The following is a 21,763-nucleotide window of genomic DNA, read 5'->3' on the forward strand; positions in this document are numbered from 1 at the left end:
CATTTAGAAACTTCAATGACATACAGCTTTCTACACTCATTATCATAATATTTAAACATTGCATATGATGTCGACTATTCTCTGTAATCCTCATTTTTTCAATATTGTACATTGCCAAAAAAGTAACTTAACACAACTGGTTTTGTAGACAGAATTTTCTCCTCCCCAAAGACAAATTCAAACAACACAAACCACAAAATAATGGGCTAAGATTTTCAAAATGAAAGAAAATTAGTCACTTCTTTTCAGTAGATGAAACCACTGTGAAAGTATTCATATCACACTTACAGTAGCAGCTTTATATCCAATCTGCTATAGTTATTTTTCAGAATACCTTGAGATATAAAGTTTTCATTTTCACTGAATAACTATTTCCTTTATTACTGATCATGATAGATCACTGTTTCAAAAGACACACTATGAATGGGTGGAAAGAGGGATCAAGGCACTGTTCAAACAGAGAGCTGGGAATATAGAAGCATTTCTAAATAATAAGTTAATAGGAAATGTTAATAAAAATGAAAGCTTTAATTTAATTCTCTTTTTTAATTAAAAAAAAATGTATTTTCCTGGTTTCAAACTGCTTGGTCTCACTGTGAGCAAAGGCTTTAGGGGTCTTATTTTGCCAGTCAAAATCACTTCTCTCTGTTTTATCGTATCTAGGGATAGGAGGCAGACAACAATTTCCCCTTGTGTAAGTGCTTTCCAAAGCTCTGTTATTTGGAGAAAAAGGAATGAAATTAGAGAAAATACAATAAGAAAGGCAGATAGAAGGATAAAGCACCAAGAAGAGGCAGAGGCAGTATCAGACAAACCTGGAAGCAGGCAGGCGGAAGCATCGCTAAAAGCCAACCAGGTAGCATTAATAATTTTCTTCTGTAGTTAAGTTACATGCTTTCTTCATCATTTTCTTTAATTTTAGGGCTTACCTGTCATCCTGTTATAGTCTTTTGTAATGTAATCAAGTAGTCGTAAACTAGACATGTAGAAGAACTAGAAAGTAAAGTCTCCTACCTTCTGCAATTGATGAAAAATATAAGACAGAGTTCTGGGAATAATGCCTCGATCACTGTAACGTTCTGCTCCTCCTGTGATGGTGAAAGTTTTGCCACTACCTGTCTGACCATATGCAAAGATAGTACCATTATATCCTGCCAAAGCACTGTGGAATTAAGAAATGAAGAGTTAATTAATATATTAGGCATAATATATTTTCCATTGTCAATTTACATAGCTTTGTACAGAACTGAGATATAATTTATAGCAATTCTTAATTATTTATCAGCTGCCTTTAATAATATAGGATCATGCTTAAAAAAGGGTATTTAGATTTTCTAAAATTAAGGACTTTACGGCTTGACTTATTCTATAATTAAGTATCATATTAGCTGATAACATTTATTACTACTTACATTACTTTTGTGCACCTTTTTAGTCTTTTAGAAGACTGTAGATGTCAGGAATTGTGGCCATTGATGTATTAAAGCTAAAGAATCCAAAAATACTTCATATATGACTTCACTAATTGCAACCAGAGAAGATTACATTGCGGTTACAAACTCATGTAAGGATACAGTTCTACTAGGGGCTTTTTACTGTTCTGGGAATACTACTATACTAAATCAGCAAAGTACCCCTGGGTAAAGGTACACAGGAGAACTTTCGCTTATATCAGCATAGTAAAATCATCACTCACTTTGAAAACAAATCAAAACCACATTGGCAAAGCAATCTTATCAATTAGATCTCTATCTATACAAGAAGTTTTTAAAAGACACTTTTATAGTACACGAGTATTAGCTATGCCATTACTTGATCATCTTTTTTCATGTTTCTAGCTTTCACTTACAGTTGTGACTAATAAAAGCCTATCCTTTTTTTCCTCCATAAACCACCATACCATTAACTTCAACCTGATTTTCACTGAACAGCAGATAAGCTTAATGACAGTAGTATAGCCAAACACTCAGAAGGAAAATTGGCATTTGGCGGCAGCAGACGTACAGATCGTCTGCCACGGCAGACTGCAGAAGATTCTCAGCTTATGACACAATGTATTTGGAGACTTCTGGTCCTGATTTTGTTTTAAGAGAAAGAGTTTTTAATGGAATCAACCAGAAGACATCCTCGCAACAACAGTTACCTGAGTTCTATTACTGAGAAGTCGGCACATTTTGAAAAACTCTTTGTACCCATGAATATATATGTATTTTTTTTTCTTTCTGCAGAAAATTTCATGTTCTTTACATGGCAAACTTTCGTGTACTACTTGTACAGACAGTCATATTTTTCTCAGGTATAACCCTTTCAAAGGGGTGATATCTGGAAGATGGATTTCAAGGGAGCATGTCTATACTCCCTTGCAAAATCACAGTAGACCTTTTTTAAAAAAAAAAAATAGTAATAACATTTTCAAAAATTACCTTGATACTCTTAGTGCTCTACAAGGAAAATGTATGACTAGTCAACTATTCCAAAAGATAAACTACCAAAAACTTTTTTTTTTTTTTTTTGCATAAAACAGAAATAAAATCAAGAAAATTATCAAAACTGGTAACTGTTACAAGTTAAATAGTGATTAAATCTATTGTTGACTATAATATTCAAATGGTCAATTAAACTAGAACTCAAGAGAACCTACAGTTGACAGGATATGTAGTAAAGATACCAGATTATTGTGTCAGGTTTTGTTCTTTCAGCAGATTTTCCCCCAAAATTGAAGAGAATATTGGAAAGAAAAATTGAAGGGAATATTGGAAAAAAGATAAAGTAAACAGGAATAAATTAATTTTTTGATAAAACTGTCAGAAGCAAAACCTACCTTGAATTTCACTTAAGCTTAAGATCTTATATAAGACAGATTTTAGATAAAGAAAAGAAAGGCTAAAATGATTCTTGTGCATTTTATTTACAAAGAAAGCAATAAACAAGCCAAGATTAAAAAAATAATAATAATGAACAATCTTTGCATAGATTGTCATATATCTATGACATAAGGACAATGTGTAAGAACTTATGCATAAGGACAATGTATAGATAGTTGCTGCTCTGGCGCCACAAAAGAGGCAATGCTTCTCCAACTTATTAAAGTTTATTTAAAAGCCTGAGTAGTTGCCAAATTGCTTAGTCTAATCCATTACAGTAGGATGTCACAGAAAGAAAAAGAAACGTGCTGAAAGGAAATACACTCAACATCTGCTCCAAAAGACCAAAACACCCAACAAAGGCAGAATACATATAGATTTTAGATTCCAGATGTTAAAAATCAAGCCATAACCATTTTTAGAAAACACCCCATTTATCTATCTCAGGAATTCCTAATGCCCACCACCATAGCATCCTAATGCTAAAGACAGTAATGAGCTGCCAGAAGGTAGGGGGTATCAAATGAAGCTCACCCACGGCAGGTTCAAAACAAGCAGGAGGAAATGATTCTTCACACTTGAAGTTGAAGCTCAAAACTCCTTGCAATGGCTGCTGTGGATGCTAAAAGTTCATAGGGGCTTCAGTAGAGACTGGCCTAGTTCATGAAAGAGAAACCACTCTTGCAGAAATCCTCTGAACTTCAAGTGGATGGAAGCTAAGAAAATACTTAGGGAAAGCAGCTCCCCACGCTTACCCTGTGTTTCCCTCAGCATTGACAGTTAGTTACTGTCAGAGACAATATGTTGGGCTAGATGCAACTTTGGTCTCACCAAGTACAGCTGCTCTTTTATTTTTCCATCTCTGCTTTTGGGGTCTTCCAGAGTTAGTATTTTAGGCTGTTAAATCTTCTTACTACTTTCCTCTTTTCTCAGGTTGTTAAAGATAGATATTTTCAAGTATTGTAGTATTGCTTTGGTATTGTGGTATTGCAGGACAGTTTGGAAGTAGACTCTAACAATATGACAAAGGTGTGGCAGCACACTATTAGCTTGAGGTCCCCATACACCACAAAAGCTTCCAGTTAAAATCAAATATGTAAACACAGGGCAGAATTTCATATAATATACGCTCTCAAAAAAGCGATTTTTTTCGTTTGAATTGATTCATAAATCCACTAAATACACTGCATCAGTGAAGTCTGAACAGCCTACCAGAAAACATTGTTCATAAAATGTAAACATCAAAAACAGTATGTGGTCATAGTGAAATGCAACTACAAGCAGTATTAATATTGCATTGGATAGAAGCACATTGCATATGAAAGTACAACTTATGAGTTTCATTTTAATATCTAAGAAAATCAATGATTCTTTTATATATATGGAGGGGGGGGAAGTCCAGATTTTAGCATTTATCCTTTCATTCAGAATGCATTAAAATTAACAACCAAGTCAATTTAAAAAGTCTGAAGGCAACAGTGACTTGAGGATATTCTTAGGGCTCTGGGAAAGGTGCTAAGGAAGCCTATGAGGGCACTAATACCATCAATGAAACTGCAGGCATAAGCTTTCTAAAACATAAGCACAACCTGCCATGAAAACAGATTTAATGGTAACAAATATCTGAAAAGTTGGCAATTCTGAGAAGTTAAGAAGGTGGATTGCTTGAACAGCTTCCACCAAAATGATTCCAGGAGATGGTCATCCACAAATTAAAGTGGGTCCTGACAGTGGAAAGACATTTACATTTTTCCACTGGGAAAGAGAGCAGAGAGTCAAGCAGCTCTTCTCTGCCATGCATAACTTATTTTGAAAAATCTACATCTGCAAAATGTCAATTTGCTCATGCAAAGTCTGCATCTTTACACACCATCTTTCATGATCATAAATTGCAACTCTTTGTTAAGCTTATAGTTATTCACCATTATTTTCACAGTACTCTTCCTCTCAGATGGCCCAGAACTTTGAAACTTTGCTGCCTTTTTTTTTAATTTTGAATTTTTGCATAGTTAAGAATATATCTTGTTCAGTAAATTATCTCCTAGTTACTTCAAACAAAACACAAAGTCACATAATCCAAGGAGATTCTTTGCTGAAAAGATTTTTCATGAGTTCATGCAATATTATATGGCTCCCTGTTCAGAAGTTCATGGACGGTTTCCAGACAGATTGGCTAAAATGTTGCTGGAAAAATATGTCTCTGGTATATCTTAGCAAAGTTACTCCCACTATGATTGTACTTCTACTAAAAGAAGAAAAAGTGCCATTTACCAAAAGCCACTTAGAGCAACCTTTACACAACAAAGCCTGTCAATGTCATGACACCATTGCATTGGCTACAAAAATATTCATTAATTTTAAACCTAAAAAATACAGAAAAAATGACATTAAAAAAGTTTCTAACAATTATCACAATTATCCAAAAAGTCCTTCGTTATTTCATCTTTGCTTCTACTGCTTAACAATTAGCTGTGCCATGATCCTATCTGGAAAACATGGAGCAAGATAAATGTGCAAAGGATGCACCTAGCTTATCATCTGCATGAGTAAGAAAACCCACATGTTGGACTTAGTACTCGTGAATAACAGAATCCAGTAAATATGGACAAGAAATCCATTGGCCTGGATTTCTACATGTAAAGAAATCCCAAAGAAATTACGCTCAAGATTTCCAGAAAAGGATGGCATTTCTGGGAAAACACAGACACATTGTAGAAAGATATATTATAGTTCTGCAAACAAGCACATTTCAATCTCATTTTAAATACTGAAATACTTCAGTATTTGTATCTCATTATCAAGGTGTATGAGCTTTAGGTTACAAGACTTCGAAGAAAAGCCAGAACATGACACGTTAAAGCCAAACAGTTTAGGCAAAAACAACAACAACCAAATTTAGTCTTAACTTTCATCTAACTCAGGATGAAAAAATCTCACTTTTTCTCATTTTCTGTAGTATAAATAGTAATTTTGTAAGTACAGTATAAAACCACTATTTTTTTAAAAAAACTGTTTTTTGTGTTTCAATAAAATCCATCTGGCCACATCATACGTAGTTTCATATATGACAAAGTAACATATAATGTAAAAAATTACTGAATATATTTGCATGAAATTTGAACACAACAACACACGCCTACACAACAATATATTTACATAGGTGTATTCTATATCAAGGTGTTTGGATGCTAATTTTAGTTGGCTTTTAGTTTTTAAGCACTTAAAGTCAATTTATATAAATATTGGTGAGGAAACATCCAGGTTATCTGCTAAGTATTCTAAAGCCATTAATAAGTATTTATGAAATAAGCAGCTCTTGTAAAGCTGATGCATTCAACAGTCTGGACCTATACACCAAAAGTTTTCCTTGCTGGAAGTCAGAGCAAGAAAAAAAATAAACTTTGAATGATGTACTATGAAAATGAGGGATAGTAATAACAATTGATATCAATTTTAATTAGTTATTAGCATTAAATGCAGGTAATCAGCCCTTACCAAATTTGGAATATACTGAATTTTAACAACTCAATTGCTTTGGAGACATAAAAAAAAATCAAGTAAATGCTCCTTAATTAATCCATTTTCAGTATAACCTAAACATTGTTCCATAACCTAAATAATGTTACATGCAAGTTTATATAACTATGATTGCTCAAGAAAAAAAAAATAGCTTTATGAGAAATTACAACCTGCTATGAAACATTGCTTAAAAAAAAGTTTATTAAAAAGTTACACAGCAAGGATATAATACCTTAAAAACTCCACCTTATCAGTGGTAAGACAGTTATAAAAAAAGGCTTCCCAAAGTCTTGGGGAAAAAAAAATGTTTTTAAGAAAATTTATTACAGATTGAGACTTAGCCAGTAATGCTGAAGAAAATTAAACAAATGCTGTAATAATGTAGCTGTAATTTTGATGATCTAAGGATATAAGAACAAACAAATGTTTAGGAGAGGTAATTTATTAGACTAGTCAGTGTATTGGGAGTGGAGGACTATATTCAGAGCTTTATAACTTAGTAGTTCTTTGGTTAGGTTAAAGAAGATTCTGCCTCTCCCCCTAAAATCTTTCTAAAGAACAGCTGTTAGTAGAACTTTGCATCAATTATAAGACATGGACTATACCTTCTAGTAGAGGCTTAGACAAGAATGTAGTTAAAGAGCAAAGCCATGTGTGTTTTTCCTGATCTTTTCTAATTCAGTTATCAACTTGCACTAACATAACCCATAATCAGTGTCAATTAAAGCATGCACAGTAAAAAATTACCATTTCATTTAAAATTTCAATTTAGATCCATACTTAAGCTTTTACGAACTTCTGTAGTTCCACTTTCAGTCACTCGGCTGACTTACTTCATCCCTGAAAGATGTATAAACGAAGAGCCTGATAAAGAGGTCTAACTCAAGCAAGTAATTCCTCTTAAACTGATGGATCCAATATGTTTACAACTGCTTAACATTCCTCACATGAGAAATTCCTAAAGTGAGAGCTAGACAATTTATGGGTAATTACTACAGTTTGAAATATCATTCAGCATTCAATCTTTGAAAATCCAAGACTATGCAAGGAGAGTTCTAAAATCCAGTGGTAGCAGACAGAGGTTGCAAGCAGACTGAGAGTGTTTTATTGTGGTTGTTTCTTATGACTACATTTTGTTTTAATTTGCAATGATGATTATTTGCTCTATTTAAGTTTTACAGACACAGATTTTTTGTTTCTTTCTGTTTATTTCTTTCTCGTTGTTAAATAGGCTGCACACAGGCTTGTGCCTGGGTATAATGAAGTAGTCTCCTTGCTCTTCTGTTGCATTCCTCCTGCAAGGTCAGACACACAAGTTACCATGAAAACTACAAGATCTGCAAAAAAAAAAAATAAAACAGAGCTCTGTACCTATAGTATTGTATCTATTTATGAACTTCCCAGTGCAAGAAGGATGCTGTAAAGAACCTGGGCAGCCAAGGGCTGATTATTTTCAGGCTGGAGAAAAGGCGGCTATGGCTCTACCAGATAGGTTAGAGTCAGGCTTTCCACAGAAGCATAAGGTGATAGGAGAAGAGACTGTGGTCACAAGTTAAACAATGGGAAATCCCAAGTGGATATATGGAAAAAGATCTTCAGAGTGAGGACAGAGAAGACCTGGGAGATGTGCCCAGATGGTTTGTGGGATTGTCATCCTTAGACTTTTCAAAGTTCTACAGGACAAGGGTCTGAGCAACCTGATCTAACTTTAAAGTTATTCCTGCTTTGCTCAGGAAGATGGACCAGATGAGCTACAAAGACCTCTTCCAACTTAAATTATTCTGATTCTAAGAGAGAAGGCATAATTCATAGACTCACAGATAAAAGAAGGAAAAGAAACAATTTTATAAGACCAATATGACAGTCTTCCTCCAAAAAGTCAGAGCACCACATTTCCTTTTTTGTTACGCAAATCTTCCATTCATTGTAAAAAAGACAAAGAAACAGCAATGAATACATTCTCAAGCTTCTGACATCAGCACATATTGCAAAAACGGAAATCTCAGTTCTACAACTGCTAAATGACCCTCACAGCAACACCGAATATGAAGCCTGAGCAAAAAGATTTGCTTGTTGTGACTTATAATTTCTATTGCTAGACATAAATTTAAAACTTCAAAAGGATTAAAGAAAAACATTTAAGCACATGAAGACTTTATTGGTCTATTTCAGATTTATGTTATTGTTTTAACCAGGTTATGACACTTCTATTTTAAATTATTAGCAATGTAAATGTAAGTGGCCATTCAACAAAAAGGAAAATATTTGACCTTTAGATCCTGTCAACTTATTCCTCATCTCAGTTCTTGCTGACCTGAAATATTTTACCAAAAACCTTGTGCTTTCCTTCACCCTCTCTCAGGAAACCTGAACCCATGGTCATTTTATAAGAAAATTTAACACAATCTTGCAAAAATAACTCCTAGATCTTATGTTTATGATTAAAAGAGTGAAGAACTTTATTTTATTTCTGGAAAATCCATTTTAAGTGAGGATCTGTCTTTACAAAAGCTCAATGCTTAAGTATTACTACCTTTTGGGGCCGAGATTAAACCTCTTTCTAATTAAAGTATCTCAGTATGATAATTTTTCTTTATATCTTTGCCAGATTTATGAAATAACCCTAATCTGATAATGCCTCATGCCATCTGATAATGCCTGATAATGCCAAAAATAACACTGATTTCCAAATGTAGCAACTATCGTATGATGCTAAAGAGATTTTAAATTAGTTAGAGAGTTACTGGGTCAGGAACAAAAAAATGAGTAAATGACTGTTCTGTCATTAGGATCTTACAACTCTCTAATTATTCTTTTCTTTTGTATTACAAAACAGTTTATTCTACTGATATCTCAGTACTCTAAATGCACAAGATTTTTTTTGCTTCATGAGTTCACCATTGGAAACAATTCTTTCTTCCAGTTAGGTCACTCAGCAACCTACTGCATCAACCAATATTACCTACAAAGGCACAACAAACAAGCATTGTTGCTGCACAAAACAAGCCCAAAGAGAAAGCAAAATGTGATGTGTGTATTGCCACCACTCCCTACAGCTGAGCAGTGGCAATAATGAACAAAGAATAATGGGCAAATGATTTGGGGGTGGGGAGAGGGAATGTGCTTAGAAAAGGTGGAGAAACAGCCTCCTATACATGACAGAACCAAAAGACAATAGACTTGTGAAAAATGCTTAGAATTTAAGCAATTCTCTCATTTGTATGAAAACACTGAAATAACACAAGCCCTTAAGAAAAAGTCAGATATTTAAGAGAATTTTCTTATTTTTACATCATGGTTTTGTGGCACTTATTCTTTTTTTTTTTTATTAAAAAAATAGTTTAGGTGGAATCCAACAGACACTTCCTAATACTAAGGAAATTTTCTACTCTCTTTCCAAAGTGTAGTTATATTTTGTTCTCATATGTTTAATATGTTAACCATTAAATGACATCACTTCTTCTGAGGAGTTTCAGCCATTTCTGTTCAGAAAAAAAAAAGAATCCTTCACATCACAAGAGGAACATTTCTAAAATGCTTACCTTGAATCCTGAGCTTACTTATTTAAATCTAAACTCTCTTTATAATCATTTAGCATGAACTGTAAATGATGCCTAACTTGCAGTTTTGTTTGCATGAAAGCCCCACACTATGAAGCAAATGCAACCTGCATTCATTTCATTTTGGTATTTGATATGTCCCTCAACTATTCTGCTCAAGCTGCAATACTTCTTGCAATATCTCTTCCAAGTTTCTATTGCTCAGAACAGAGGACTACACAACTATGTTAACTTACTGTATTGCCTCAATTGTCTTTCAAAACTGTCCAACAGTCTCCACAGCATCCTTTAGAAAGTGCCTCACTGTATTCATTCCAAAAAGGCCTACTAATCCAAGACTTGTCCCCTTTACCAAGTATATGTAAATGTATACTAATAGGAAGTACTGGTCAGAGGAAATAAAAAAAATAAATAAAAAACCCAACTTTTATGGAAACAGCATATATTATTAATAGCTATAATCTTATTTGCTTCTATATTTAAAAGGACTCAATTTGCAACATATTTACCAATGGTCCACATGACAATATGTTCTTTTCCAACACGACCTAGCCTTCTTTCTGTCACTCCTTGTTCGTTTCACTTACACCTAAACGTTGCTGCAGTTAGGAATGGAAATAAAATATTTTCTCCTTCTTGTAAGAAAGCATTAGCAGAAGTGTCTTATGTGATAAAGAAAAAGACTTAAACTGCACATCACAAAATACCACGATAGGACAGAGACATAGATTAATAGATATGAGCAAGACTTTTGGAATACTCCTATATCCTGCTCAGGTAGAATGAATCCAAATGAGAAGGAAAGCTTAGTGAATTTTCTGAAGAATTTATTCAGCTATTTCCTTACTGAAGCTCTCAGAGATACAGTTAAGGAATTAGTATCTGATTCAGGTCTCTTCCTGAAAAGAAGGACCTTCCCCTCAAAGGAGGAAGGGAGCCCTATAGGTATGCTCTTTCGAGATCTCTCTCCAGAAAGGAAAATGTCTCTTAAGTCTACCTGAGATGCAAGAAATTGAATATGAATTCTGATGACGACTTCTGAATATTACAGAATACATAAATAACCGTGACTGCCTTTCACTCTTCCATTCTCTAGCTACATAAGTTGCCTGCCTTCATACTTTAAAACTTTTCTGAAGGTTCTGTCTTGGACTCTTGCTACTAATGTTATGAAAATATTTTAAATATCTGACATGTTGCATATGTGTAACTTTACTGTTAAATACTCAAAACAGAAAACTTTATTTCAAATTACACAAAAATAAATGGCACAATAATATTTTCCTCAAGACAGCTAGCAAAATATGTAAAGTTTGCATCAATAATTTAATAAAAGAACTTAAATCAGGAAGGTTCTGAAAGATTCAAGACAAACCTAAAAGAGCAATATACTTCCCCATATAAAATCAAATAACTATTGCAAGATTTCCAAGATGCAGAAAAATAAAACCACAACTTAAGGTCTAAAATACAAAAAAAAAATAAAAGTACCAATTGCATCAAATCCAGGAGGCAGTCTGCAGCTTAACTACTTTCAAAGGAATACCAAAATTAACTCCATGTGCTTTACTAGGAGAAATTTACACTAAGATACATCCCTTTGCCTGTCCCCAATAACTTCAAAACAAAAGAAGAACCTTCACAATTAGAAATAAGAATCTACAGAATTTAAGAATTTTACCATATGATGTTCAAAAATAGAGGTCATCATTCATTTAGAACCAAGATCTTATAACCTAAGTTAGAGTTCTTTTTTCCAGGAATCCTTCATCTAAAGGTTCAAACTTTGGAGCGGCTATTAATGCATAATCCTACTGAAGCTGACAAAAGCAAATGCCTTTCAGCATTATTCTAGCTTGGATGACCATAGTGAAAGCATACCTTGAAAGAAAAATTAAAAGGAATGCTAATTTAATTCCAGCACAAGAGGGATGTGAAGCTGCTGGAGAGAGTTCAGCGCAGGGCTACAGGGATGATCAGGGGCCTGGAACATCTGCCCTATGAGGAGAGGCTGAGGGAGCTGGGCCTGTTCAGCCTGGAGAAGGGAAGGCTGAGAGGGGACCTGAGCAGTGTCTACAAGCTCCTCAAGGCAGGCAGTGAGGAGGATGGTGCTGGCCTCTTTTCACTGGTGGCCACTGATAGAACTAGAGGAAATGGTCAGAAACTGAGGCATCAAAAGTTCCACAGGAACTTAAGAAAAAATTTCTTAACAGTGAGGGTAATAGAGCACTGGAACAGGTTCCCAGAGAAGTTGTGGAGTCTCCTTCTCTGGAGATCTTCCAAACCCGCTTGGACGCAGTCCTGTGCCACGTGCTCTAGGTGACCCTGCGTGTGCAGGGGGGTTGGACTAGATGATCTCTAGAGGTCCCTTCCAACCTTAAGCATTCTATGATTCTATGATACTTTGTTTTCCTTGATTAAATGGCAAAACACAAATGCTTTAGTTATTAGGGAGCTAAAAAATAATAAATGAAAAACACATCAGGTCTAAATACTTTCGCCTATCTTATTCATGGCCTTACACAAGAAGAAAAAAAAAAAAGATACGAAAGCAGAAAAGCAAAGGAAGGTCCCTGGATTCCTGTAAGTGTATTAAAGAAACATCCTATTAGGATGTTTAGTCTACATCCTGTGGTTCTGTGTTACAAAACAGTCTAACGATGCAAATATTTTTCCAAACTCTTTAAATTACTAGTCAAATATTTCCTAAAACTGTAAAAAATGGATCTTAATGATATTACTTCCGTTTCAGGCAATATGATCGACATTAGATAGCATTCTGCAAAATATTTTCCCTACATTCTCTGTATGAAGAAGCAGAAAAAATAAAGCATAAAGAGTATAATGCAGGTGCTCATGATTGAAGCAAACACAGCACATTAGAAGAAACTGAAAATTGAAAATCTGAAGGGGAAAAAAAAATAAAAGAGCATTATCATGGAGGTTATCAGGTCTTTCAAAAACCACAGCTGCCTACTACGAGGTGTATCACCAGCTAAGTTCCTTCTAAACTGTGTGATACTTCTGAAGAGAATTATTTAGTAAGTCAACACAAAAACAATGGTCCTGTTAGAACTGAAAACAAAACTAACTCAAAAGCTATACTTAAATTCTTATTGTAAGCATCATCATAACTCTGATAAATGAAGCATTAATAGCATAATCTTGTCCTGTTGTTAAACTAAAGTTTGGTTATTAGCGAACACAGTAACACAGTCACTGTGTTAGCACTGCATCTTAAAGATCAAGCTGGCCACACAAAAAAGTTAAGAATATGCAATCAAAAAGGAAAAGAGAAGAGGAAAGAAAACAAAAGAAACCAAGGAAGGAAGATCTCTTCCTTGTCAAGCTTTAACAAAAAGTGATAAAAGCAATCAAGCAAATGACATGCTTGTAATGATTTTCAGAGACTGGCACTTCTGACTAAAGAAGAAAACTAAGCACACTAGTGTCTGGTGCCTCTGAAACCACTGGCAGGATGACAGTAACTAGATTTAAAGGCAGAAAAGTAGTGGCACAACATCAAACAGAGCAGAACTGGGCAGTAGAACAAGTTGCACCCAATTTTCTTCCATCCAAGAAAAACTAGAAAGCTTTTAGGGTCACAAATACTGTATTGCTGGGTTTAGCTTAAACAAGATTTTTTTTTCTTGGGTATTTAAGTTCTAAGGCGAATTTTCTCATGACTATAGGTACGCATGACAAAGAACCTCAAAATGCTACTGATCCATTTCATTGACACTTTTCGGCATATTTCTTTTCTCTGGCAATACACAAGCAAAATTTTAACTGTTTTTCTCTGAACATCAAATTAGAACAAACAAAAAGAAATAATGATGAGAATTTTGCCACAAAGGACTGTGGTCTTTCAGAAGTAACAGGACAATTGTTTTTGTCCACCAAAGGAAAGGAAATTTGAATCAGCAGCTGAGGACTCAAACAGTCAAAGAGCTATGAAGACCTTTTAAAGCATTTGGTTTTGACTGAGAAATAAAAATGAAGGAAGAGCAGGAGAAGCAGGAACTCATTTCAGACATTGGCTATCTACTATAAAAACACAACAAAGATATTCTTCACTTTGATAAATAACAACAAAAATATTTGCAGACAAGGCTTAACAAGTTAATGCTCAAAAAAACAGAATATTCTTGTTTAATATATGAATTTGTTTAATTCTTGTCTAAGAATGATTTTATAATTTCACCTTATAAATAAAAATAAAGCTTCAGCTACTTAGAGATGATTTTTTTGCCCAAGTTCCATTGATCAACAGCATTAAGCACTGAAAAAAACTGTCAAAATGAAACTAAAGTTATGTAATCAAATCAATGTATGAAAATTTTGTATAAGCCAACATCAAAATAAAGGAAAAGTCAAGTCCCTTCCTGTTTATTAGAAGCTCTACAGAGGTGAATTATGCAACTAGAAAACCATTCCATACTCTGCCAAAATACCCCAAAGGAAAAAAAAAAAAAAAAAAGCCTGTCTTTTGCTAGTTAGCTTCAACAGTATGATGATGTTGGGGATAATTTAATCCACAGCATGTTACGAACACAGTTCAGACCCTTTGTTTTCCAAGCACAAATAAGTGTACTGAAGATATAGTAATTTCTCTGCAGTTAGCATAAAATCAAAAATATTCAAAGTGAAGTAAAGGAATTAACCTGAAGCTATACATTGTAAAGTCAGATATGCAAAGAAATCCATTTTGGATTAAAGAATTCAGAAAAATATTTTTATCAGGCATATTTAGTTTATGTTTATCAAGTTTCAGTTTCACTAGCTCTTCATTTTCAGAGTCTGTTCTCCTTCTGTTTCACATGTTCCTTTTATACAGAAAATGGAGGGGAAAAAAAAATAAAACTTTTTGACAACTGGAAAAAGAACCAAGCATATTTTTTAAACACACCACATGCACCTAACAGTTGGAGAATGACCAGGAGTCAAAATGAGGATGACCTCTCCCTCCCCACCCCACATGGTGGGAGACATATGAGAATGATGAACAACTTTCAAAAACATAGGTTAAGTCCATGAGTGGATGTGACAATGAAGGAGAAAGAATTTGGTACCTGAAATAATACTTCTGAGTTTACTACAAATTTTGGATTCTGAACAGTAAACAAATAAACAAATAGACATGAATTTCTATGCTTTTGCAACATAAGAGGTAAAAGTAGCAATGCTGATTTAGGTGCTAATGAAAGAACCTTTCCACATGTAAAAATCCTAGGAAATTTGTGCATATCTACCAAAGGCATATCAGCATTTACAAAATTAAAAACTTTTGCAACAGCGAGATAAACATTTATCAGTTTTTCTCCAAATAATGCAATAAAAGCTACTTTTGACCCTGTATTACCCCTCATTACTCACAAGAACAACAACGTACCATTCTGCCACCGGTTTGGCAATGCTTTCAAAAACCACATCTTGTTTAGCCTCTTGATCAAAAATTTTCTGAAATCTGAAAATATTAGGCAAATAATAATTGTTCAGAATCTTAAAACACTACTTGATTCATACTCACTTTGTTTTTGCAATAGTCAATGTTTACATCATTAGGCTTACATAACTTAGTACAATGTTTTCCCTGTGTCATTACCCACAGCATGCTGTTGTGCTATTGTATATAAATAGACTATACACAGTGCTGCTTTGACAAGATCTGTACAATAAAATCCTCTGATAAAATGATGTGGCTTGGGGAAAAAAAAAAAAAACGTATTTTAGATCCATCAAGAGAAGCAGTGTTTGTAACTGGCCCCATGCTAAAACCTGGATAAATAGATTACACTATAACCAAATACAGCATCCCACCAGTATCACTGGGCTCACATTTTTTTCATAACTATTCCCCGCATTCTGCTGTACGCTCACTGTATGCAAGCGAGAAGATATTTAACCCAATCTAAACTCTGTCCCCTCCTATGTAGGAAACAAGAATTACCATACAGAATCATAAAAAAAAACACAGAACAGTTGAGGTCAGAAGGGATCTCTAGAGTTCACATAGGCCAACTTCCATGTCCAAATAGGGACAACTACAGCTCAGGACCCAGTCCAAACTAATTCTGAATATTTCCAAGCATAGAGATCCCATAAACCTTCTCAGGAAGAAAAAAAAAAAAAAAAAGAGTTTTTTCTTATGTTTAAAGGGAATTTCCTGGATTTTAGTTTGTGTCCATTGACTCTTCATCAAGGCGGCCATCCTTTCACTGGCCACCACTGAGAAGCCTCTGATTCTGGCATCTTTACACTCATCCCCAACAGATATTTACACACATCGATAAGATGCCCCTCAGCTTGCTCTACTCCAGGCTCAACAGTCCCAGTTCTTGAAGCCTGTCCTCATGTGTCATGTTCTCCACTCTCTTAATCGTCACTGTGGCCCTTTCCTGCATTTGCTCCAATGTGTCCATGTCTCCCATACTGGGGAGCTCAGAACTAGACACTCCAGATATGATCTCACCCATACGGAGTACAGGGGAAGAATCACCTCCTTGAACCTGCTGGCAATGTTCTGCCTCATGCAGCTTGGGACATCATTGGCCTTTGTTGCTGAAAGCAAGCTGTGAGAGCTCACTGCTGGCTCACGTTCAGCTTATCCACTAGGTCCTCCAAAGCAGCAAAGCTGCCTTCCAGCCACTCAGTCCAGCTCTGCACTGGTCCACAGGGTTACTCCTCCCCAGGGGCAGGTCTTGGCACTTCCCTTTGTTAAACTTCAGATGTTTCTCTCTGCTTCTTTCTCCAGCTTTTTGAGGTCCCTCTGAATTATTTTGAGAGTGTAAAGTATCAGCAATGCCTCCCAGATTTGTATAATTTATAAACTTGCTGAAGGTGCACTTCTCCCAATCACCTAGGCCATTAATGAATACGTTAAACATCTTCACCAGAGACTGACCTCCACCTGGGCCTTGTGCTATTGTTTTTATTAACTCTGAGCTCAGCTTCGAGGCACTTTTCAGTTGAACTCATTGTTCATTTATCTAGCCCATATTTCATCAATTTATCTATGAGAACTTGATGAGACGCAGTGCCAAAAGGCCTACCAAAGTTGAGTTGAGCAACATATACTTCTCTCCCTTTATCCACCAAGCTAGTCATCTCCTTGTAGAGGGCTCTCAGATTGAACTAACATGATTTCCCCTTCATATATCCTGCTAACAACTTCTTGTCCTTATCCAGCTTCTTGTCCTTTGCATATTTGGAAATAACTACCAGGACTATTTGCCTCACCATCCTGGCAGAAATCAAGGTGAGGTTGAGCACTCTGGAGTCCGTTCAATCCTTCTTCTTGCCTTTCCAGAACACAGGAGTGACATTCGCTTTCTCCCGTCTGCAGCAACTTCTCTGAGTCACTGTGCCTGTGCAGAGATAACGGATACTGGCCAGATCCCTCTGCACTTGTGGCTCTATCTCACCATCTTCCAGGCATTTTCTTAAACAAACTGGTCCAGGTTGCTTAAAGGTTCTCTACCTTCACCCACCTCCACCAAGGAGTACTCTGCCGTCTTCCAGACATTCCCACTAGTTTCAGAGGCCTGTGTCTCCTGAAGGAAAGCCTTACCACAGCAAAGGCCCTTTCTGCATCCTTTCCCTACAGGACCCTTGCCCCACTACCCAGCAGTGGATCCACATTTTCACTCATCTTTTTGCTGCTCATATCTCTTAAGGAGCCCTTCTTCTTGCTCTGCGCATCCCTCGCCACATTCAATGCTAGGAGCATTTTTGGCTTTTCTAACGCCATCCCAGCAAGCTCACAAAAGGGTTCTATATTCCTCCTGCGCCATCTTACCCCAATTCCACCTCCTGACTGTTTCATTTTCATGTCTGAGTTCAGGTAGGAGCTTCTTGTTCACACATGGAAGCCTCCTGACACCTTTGCTGATTTTCTGTTCATCAGGATGGGACCATTCTTGAACACAAGGAAGGAAGTGATCTTTGTATATCAAGTAGCTTTCCTGGATTCTTCTTCTCTCCAGGATCAGGTTCCATGAGATTCTCCCAAACAATGGTCTTATGAAGCTGTTAAGTCTGCTCTCCTGTAGCGCAAAGTTGTGACCCTACTTTTGGCCTTTCTCCCTCCTCTTTGGACCCTGAATTCCAGCATCTTATAACTGCTGCAGCAAAGGCTGTCCCCAGCTGTCATATTCTTGATTATTTCTTCTTCGTTTGCAAGAACTCAGTCCAGCACAGCATGACACCACACGGGCTCCTTATTCACGTCTCAAGAAGTTACCATCAGTGAACTTCAGACACCTCCTGGATGGCTTGTGCCTTGCCATGCTGTCACATTACCCCTCCTATATTAAAGTGTATATTCACATAGCATTTCATGGGGTATTTCACCATTCACCATGGCCTCCAAGATATTATGCAGTGTGTTAATCTGAGACGAGCATATATTACAAAAGGTAGAGGCATACATTCCAACCTGCAAACATTTAATCTGCCAAGTCATTCAGTCAATTTTGTCTGACACTTGGATAAGAAAATAAGAACACAGGCAAATAATGATCGAGTTGACTAGGATACAAAGAAAACAAAGAATGGGCTTTTAAGAAGGAAAAAAAGAAATACTCCATACTGATACATAAACAATTACATTTTCTCAATATTTCTCAGGATTTGTCTTACACACTTTGTAACAAAGAATAAAGTCATAAAACACGTCAGTATTCCTTACAGCTGGCTTGGGCATCTGCAGCCTAAGCTAGTCTTGTATATTCATCTATTTGGAGAGGGCAGTGACTCTTCCAAAGGAGAACAGATTTATAATGACATCAGTTTGAGCTGCAGATGTTTGTCAAATGCACTCTTTCTCACTAGCAAAAAAAAAAGAATTTTAATAAAAACACAGAATTTTCAAGTTGGAACAAGATATTATCATCTTATTCTTTAAATGTGTTTATATGTTTAATTGCATTAACAAAAAAAAAATAAAATATTGCCTCCAACTTTCTACTGAAAATATGAAAATATCTGATAGATATTGCTGGTACTTATTTTTAGTTTCTAAAAAATATTTATATTGTTATGTTTCTTTTAACAATCTCTGCTTTTCTTTATTATGTTGTGGTTATGCCTGAAATCCACAGGTTTAAACAAAGTATTTTACAACACAACATCTTTAGCCAGCCTGTGCCAACTCATTAGGTCACATGAGAATACACAGTCCTGCATTCACTTTTCACAAGCAAATTTAAAATGAGCTGTTGGAACTGAAGAACTGATAACTGAAGATGCAATGTTTGACACAGAAACCAAAAATGTATAATAGCATGCAAAGGATAGATAAAAATATATATATTCACACATGTAATATATATATTATATAATATCTTTAGACAGACAGCCTTGACTATCAATTTCTATCAGATGTAGGGCAGAGTATGCTGCAGCATTCCTCTTGTTAAAAGAGTTATAGTAAAAATAAAGATAACTGTATGCAGACTTATTTCTAAGAAAAGGCTTTCCTGATTCTGTAGATCTAATCACTAAGAGAAGTGGCATCAACCATCGAAGACAAAAAGATGAAGTTTTCACTTACTTGAACTTGTAGCTTTCTCGTTTATTATTGACAAAACCATCTGCTAAATCACGTGGCACAATAATCTCTAGACTTGACACAGATTTCTCCTCTTCATCAACTGAATATATCTGATAAATGTGGATATAAATTAACAAAATGATCTTACCAGTAAAACATTATGGATGTGTTTTATATATGTATACAGGTATAAAAAGCCTATAGGTATAACTCATGTAAGCTTGGCATACCAAAACTACCAAAAGACAAGTTTTATACACATTTCTGAATTTCATTGCATAGCATGGCTAATCAGTATCTTAAGATAACGCAGTAGACCAGCTACATTATTCTGCTTGCTTTAAAAATTCTTATTCTTTGGGCATAATTTCCTTCACCTATTTTACAACAAGACAAGCACATACAAACTCATTTGTTGTCGTGTAAGCACCACCACAGCATTTCAGAAGATACTGAACCTCTTTGACACGATTTGCTTCATAAAGTGTGTTAACCTCTGAGCTATTTACTGAAAAATAAAGCATGAGCCCCAAAACAATGTCCTCCCAAGACACCCGCAGTAATCTCTTAGGAGACAGAAGACAGTAAAGTGACCTAAACACGAGGAATGCTTGCAAGGAACATTTCCAATATTTTTATTATTCCTTAGAATCTTTTTATTATCTCTTCCAAACGGAAGCCACACATCAGCCACATCCCCCTGCAGCATCCACATCGCTCCTTCAACCCCGAGTCCAGGGGCACCCCAGCGGCTTCTCCCACGCAACCTCTCCCCCAACTACACGCGCGGAAAAGCAGCTCCTGGCCCGGCCGAGACCCGGGGGCTCCCGCCGGCCGCGGCGAGCTTCGCCCCTCCTCGCGGCCGGCCCCTACCCCGGCACTGCCGCGGCCACCTCCTCGCCTACCCCGGCCTGCTGCCGCCTGCCCAGGGGCTTCACCCGCGCGTATACGCGGATGGTCTCCTTCACCATCGCTGCCGCCGGGAGCGGCGGAGCGCGCCAGGACGAGCGCAGCCTCCCTCTGCCCGTGGCAACGGTAACCGGGCACGCGACCCGGCGTGCACCGGGGCAGGCGGCGCCACACCCGGCCGCCCGGCCCGCCGGCGGTTAACGGCGGTTAACGGCCGTTAACGGTCCCAGCTGTGCTGTGGAGACCGGGGCGGGGGAAAAAAGAAAAACCTAAAAAACTATTAGGGTGAAGTAGAGTCAAGCCCTCTTGTTGGGAGAGTTTAATTTCTAAAGCAGTAATAGTAAGACCCAATTATTCTGTGAAGCGACCACGAAAAAGTCACGCAAACAGGCAATGGTGTTTTGGAGGTAGCTTGGGTAAGACATAGCATTAAAGACTGGATTCCAGTGTTTACAAGTGCACTAATTCTAATTAAGTGGCAAATCAGGGACTTGGTTATGGAGGAGGATTGGAATTTCTTTGGCTCAGAGACACTAAAAGTATTCTGAAGTTCTATTCCAAAAAAAAAAAAAAAAAAAGATGTAATGTAAAAACGTAGAAAAAAATACTAGGGGAAAGATTTTCTGTCCCAGCTCAACAAATAACTATCTCTAAAAGTACGTGAGCAGCTAGTAGTGAGCCTTTAGGGAGCGAAATGGAAAAAACAGATCACCAAGTAGAGTCACATGTAAAAGTCAAAAGGGTAAAACTGAAAACAAATGGAAAATATTATTTGGTGATTGAATAGACAGCAAAGGAAAAACTGGACTTTGGGATGGGATAATGATGTAAATGTCAAGTGTCCTTTTGGTGTTGAGCCCAATGAGTCCCTTGCCTCTTGCCTGTAGGGCTAGGATCTGCTATGGGTGGTGTGAGAGGCAGACGTGCCCAGTGGGAAGGAACTGTGGGAGGAAAGTTACTGCAGCCAAGGGGGAAGCAACATCTGATGGATTCATATGGGGAGATGGTCACTGGGGAAGAGAAAGCAGGTCATGTCAGACTCCTGAAAGGATAGGTGTTAATTTGAGGGTTCAGGAGTTTTTTTTTTTTTTTTTTTTTTTTAATTAGTATTAAAACAGATAAAGGGGACTACAGTATTGTTGGGAAAATGGCACATGTAATAATAAACTTCATTTGTCAGCTAACTTTTTGCTAATTAGCTGGGCAGTAGACACAGAGATGGTGCAATTGGCTGTATGTAATGCCAGTTTGAGTCTGATAAGGTTTATTGCTGAAATATGGACTCAAGAGAATGAGACTATAACGCATTCAAGACAAAGACTCAGAAAAGAGTTTAGCTATCCTTCTTCAGCTTAAAG

General features: G+C 36.5%; 1 protein-coding gene across 1 annotated transcript in view; it reads right to left on the minus strand.

Moving 5' to 3' along the window:
* KIF6 (kinesin family member 6) overlaps positions 1 to 20,467 on the minus strand; it is a 154,857-nt gene extending 134,390 nt beyond the window's left edge. Inside the window, exons 1-4 of the mRNA XM_088524309.1 lie at positions 20,402 to 20,467; positions 19,497 to 19,606; positions 15,336 to 15,410; positions 1,015 to 1,162 (exon numbers count right to left, since the gene is read on the minus strand). Of these exons, the coding sequence (XP_088380435.1) occupies positions 1,015 to 1,162; positions 15,336 to 15,410; positions 19,497 to 19,606; positions 20,402 to 20,467 (399 nt within the window). The remainder of the gene's footprint in view (positions 1 to 1,014; positions 1,163 to 15,335; positions 15,411 to 19,496; positions 19,607 to 20,401) is intronic.
* Between the last annotated feature and the right edge of the window lie 1,296 nt (positions 20,468 to 21,763).

This window comes from Tinamus guttatus, unplaced genomic scaffold, assembly GCF_059628265.1.
Source record: "Tinamus guttatus ecotype Peru unplaced genomic scaffold, ASM5962826v1 Tinamus_guttatus_pri_ptg000208l, whole genome shotgun sequence".
Lineage (NCBI taxonomy): Eukaryota > Metazoa > Chordata > Aves > Tinamiformes > Tinamidae > Tinamus > Tinamus guttatus.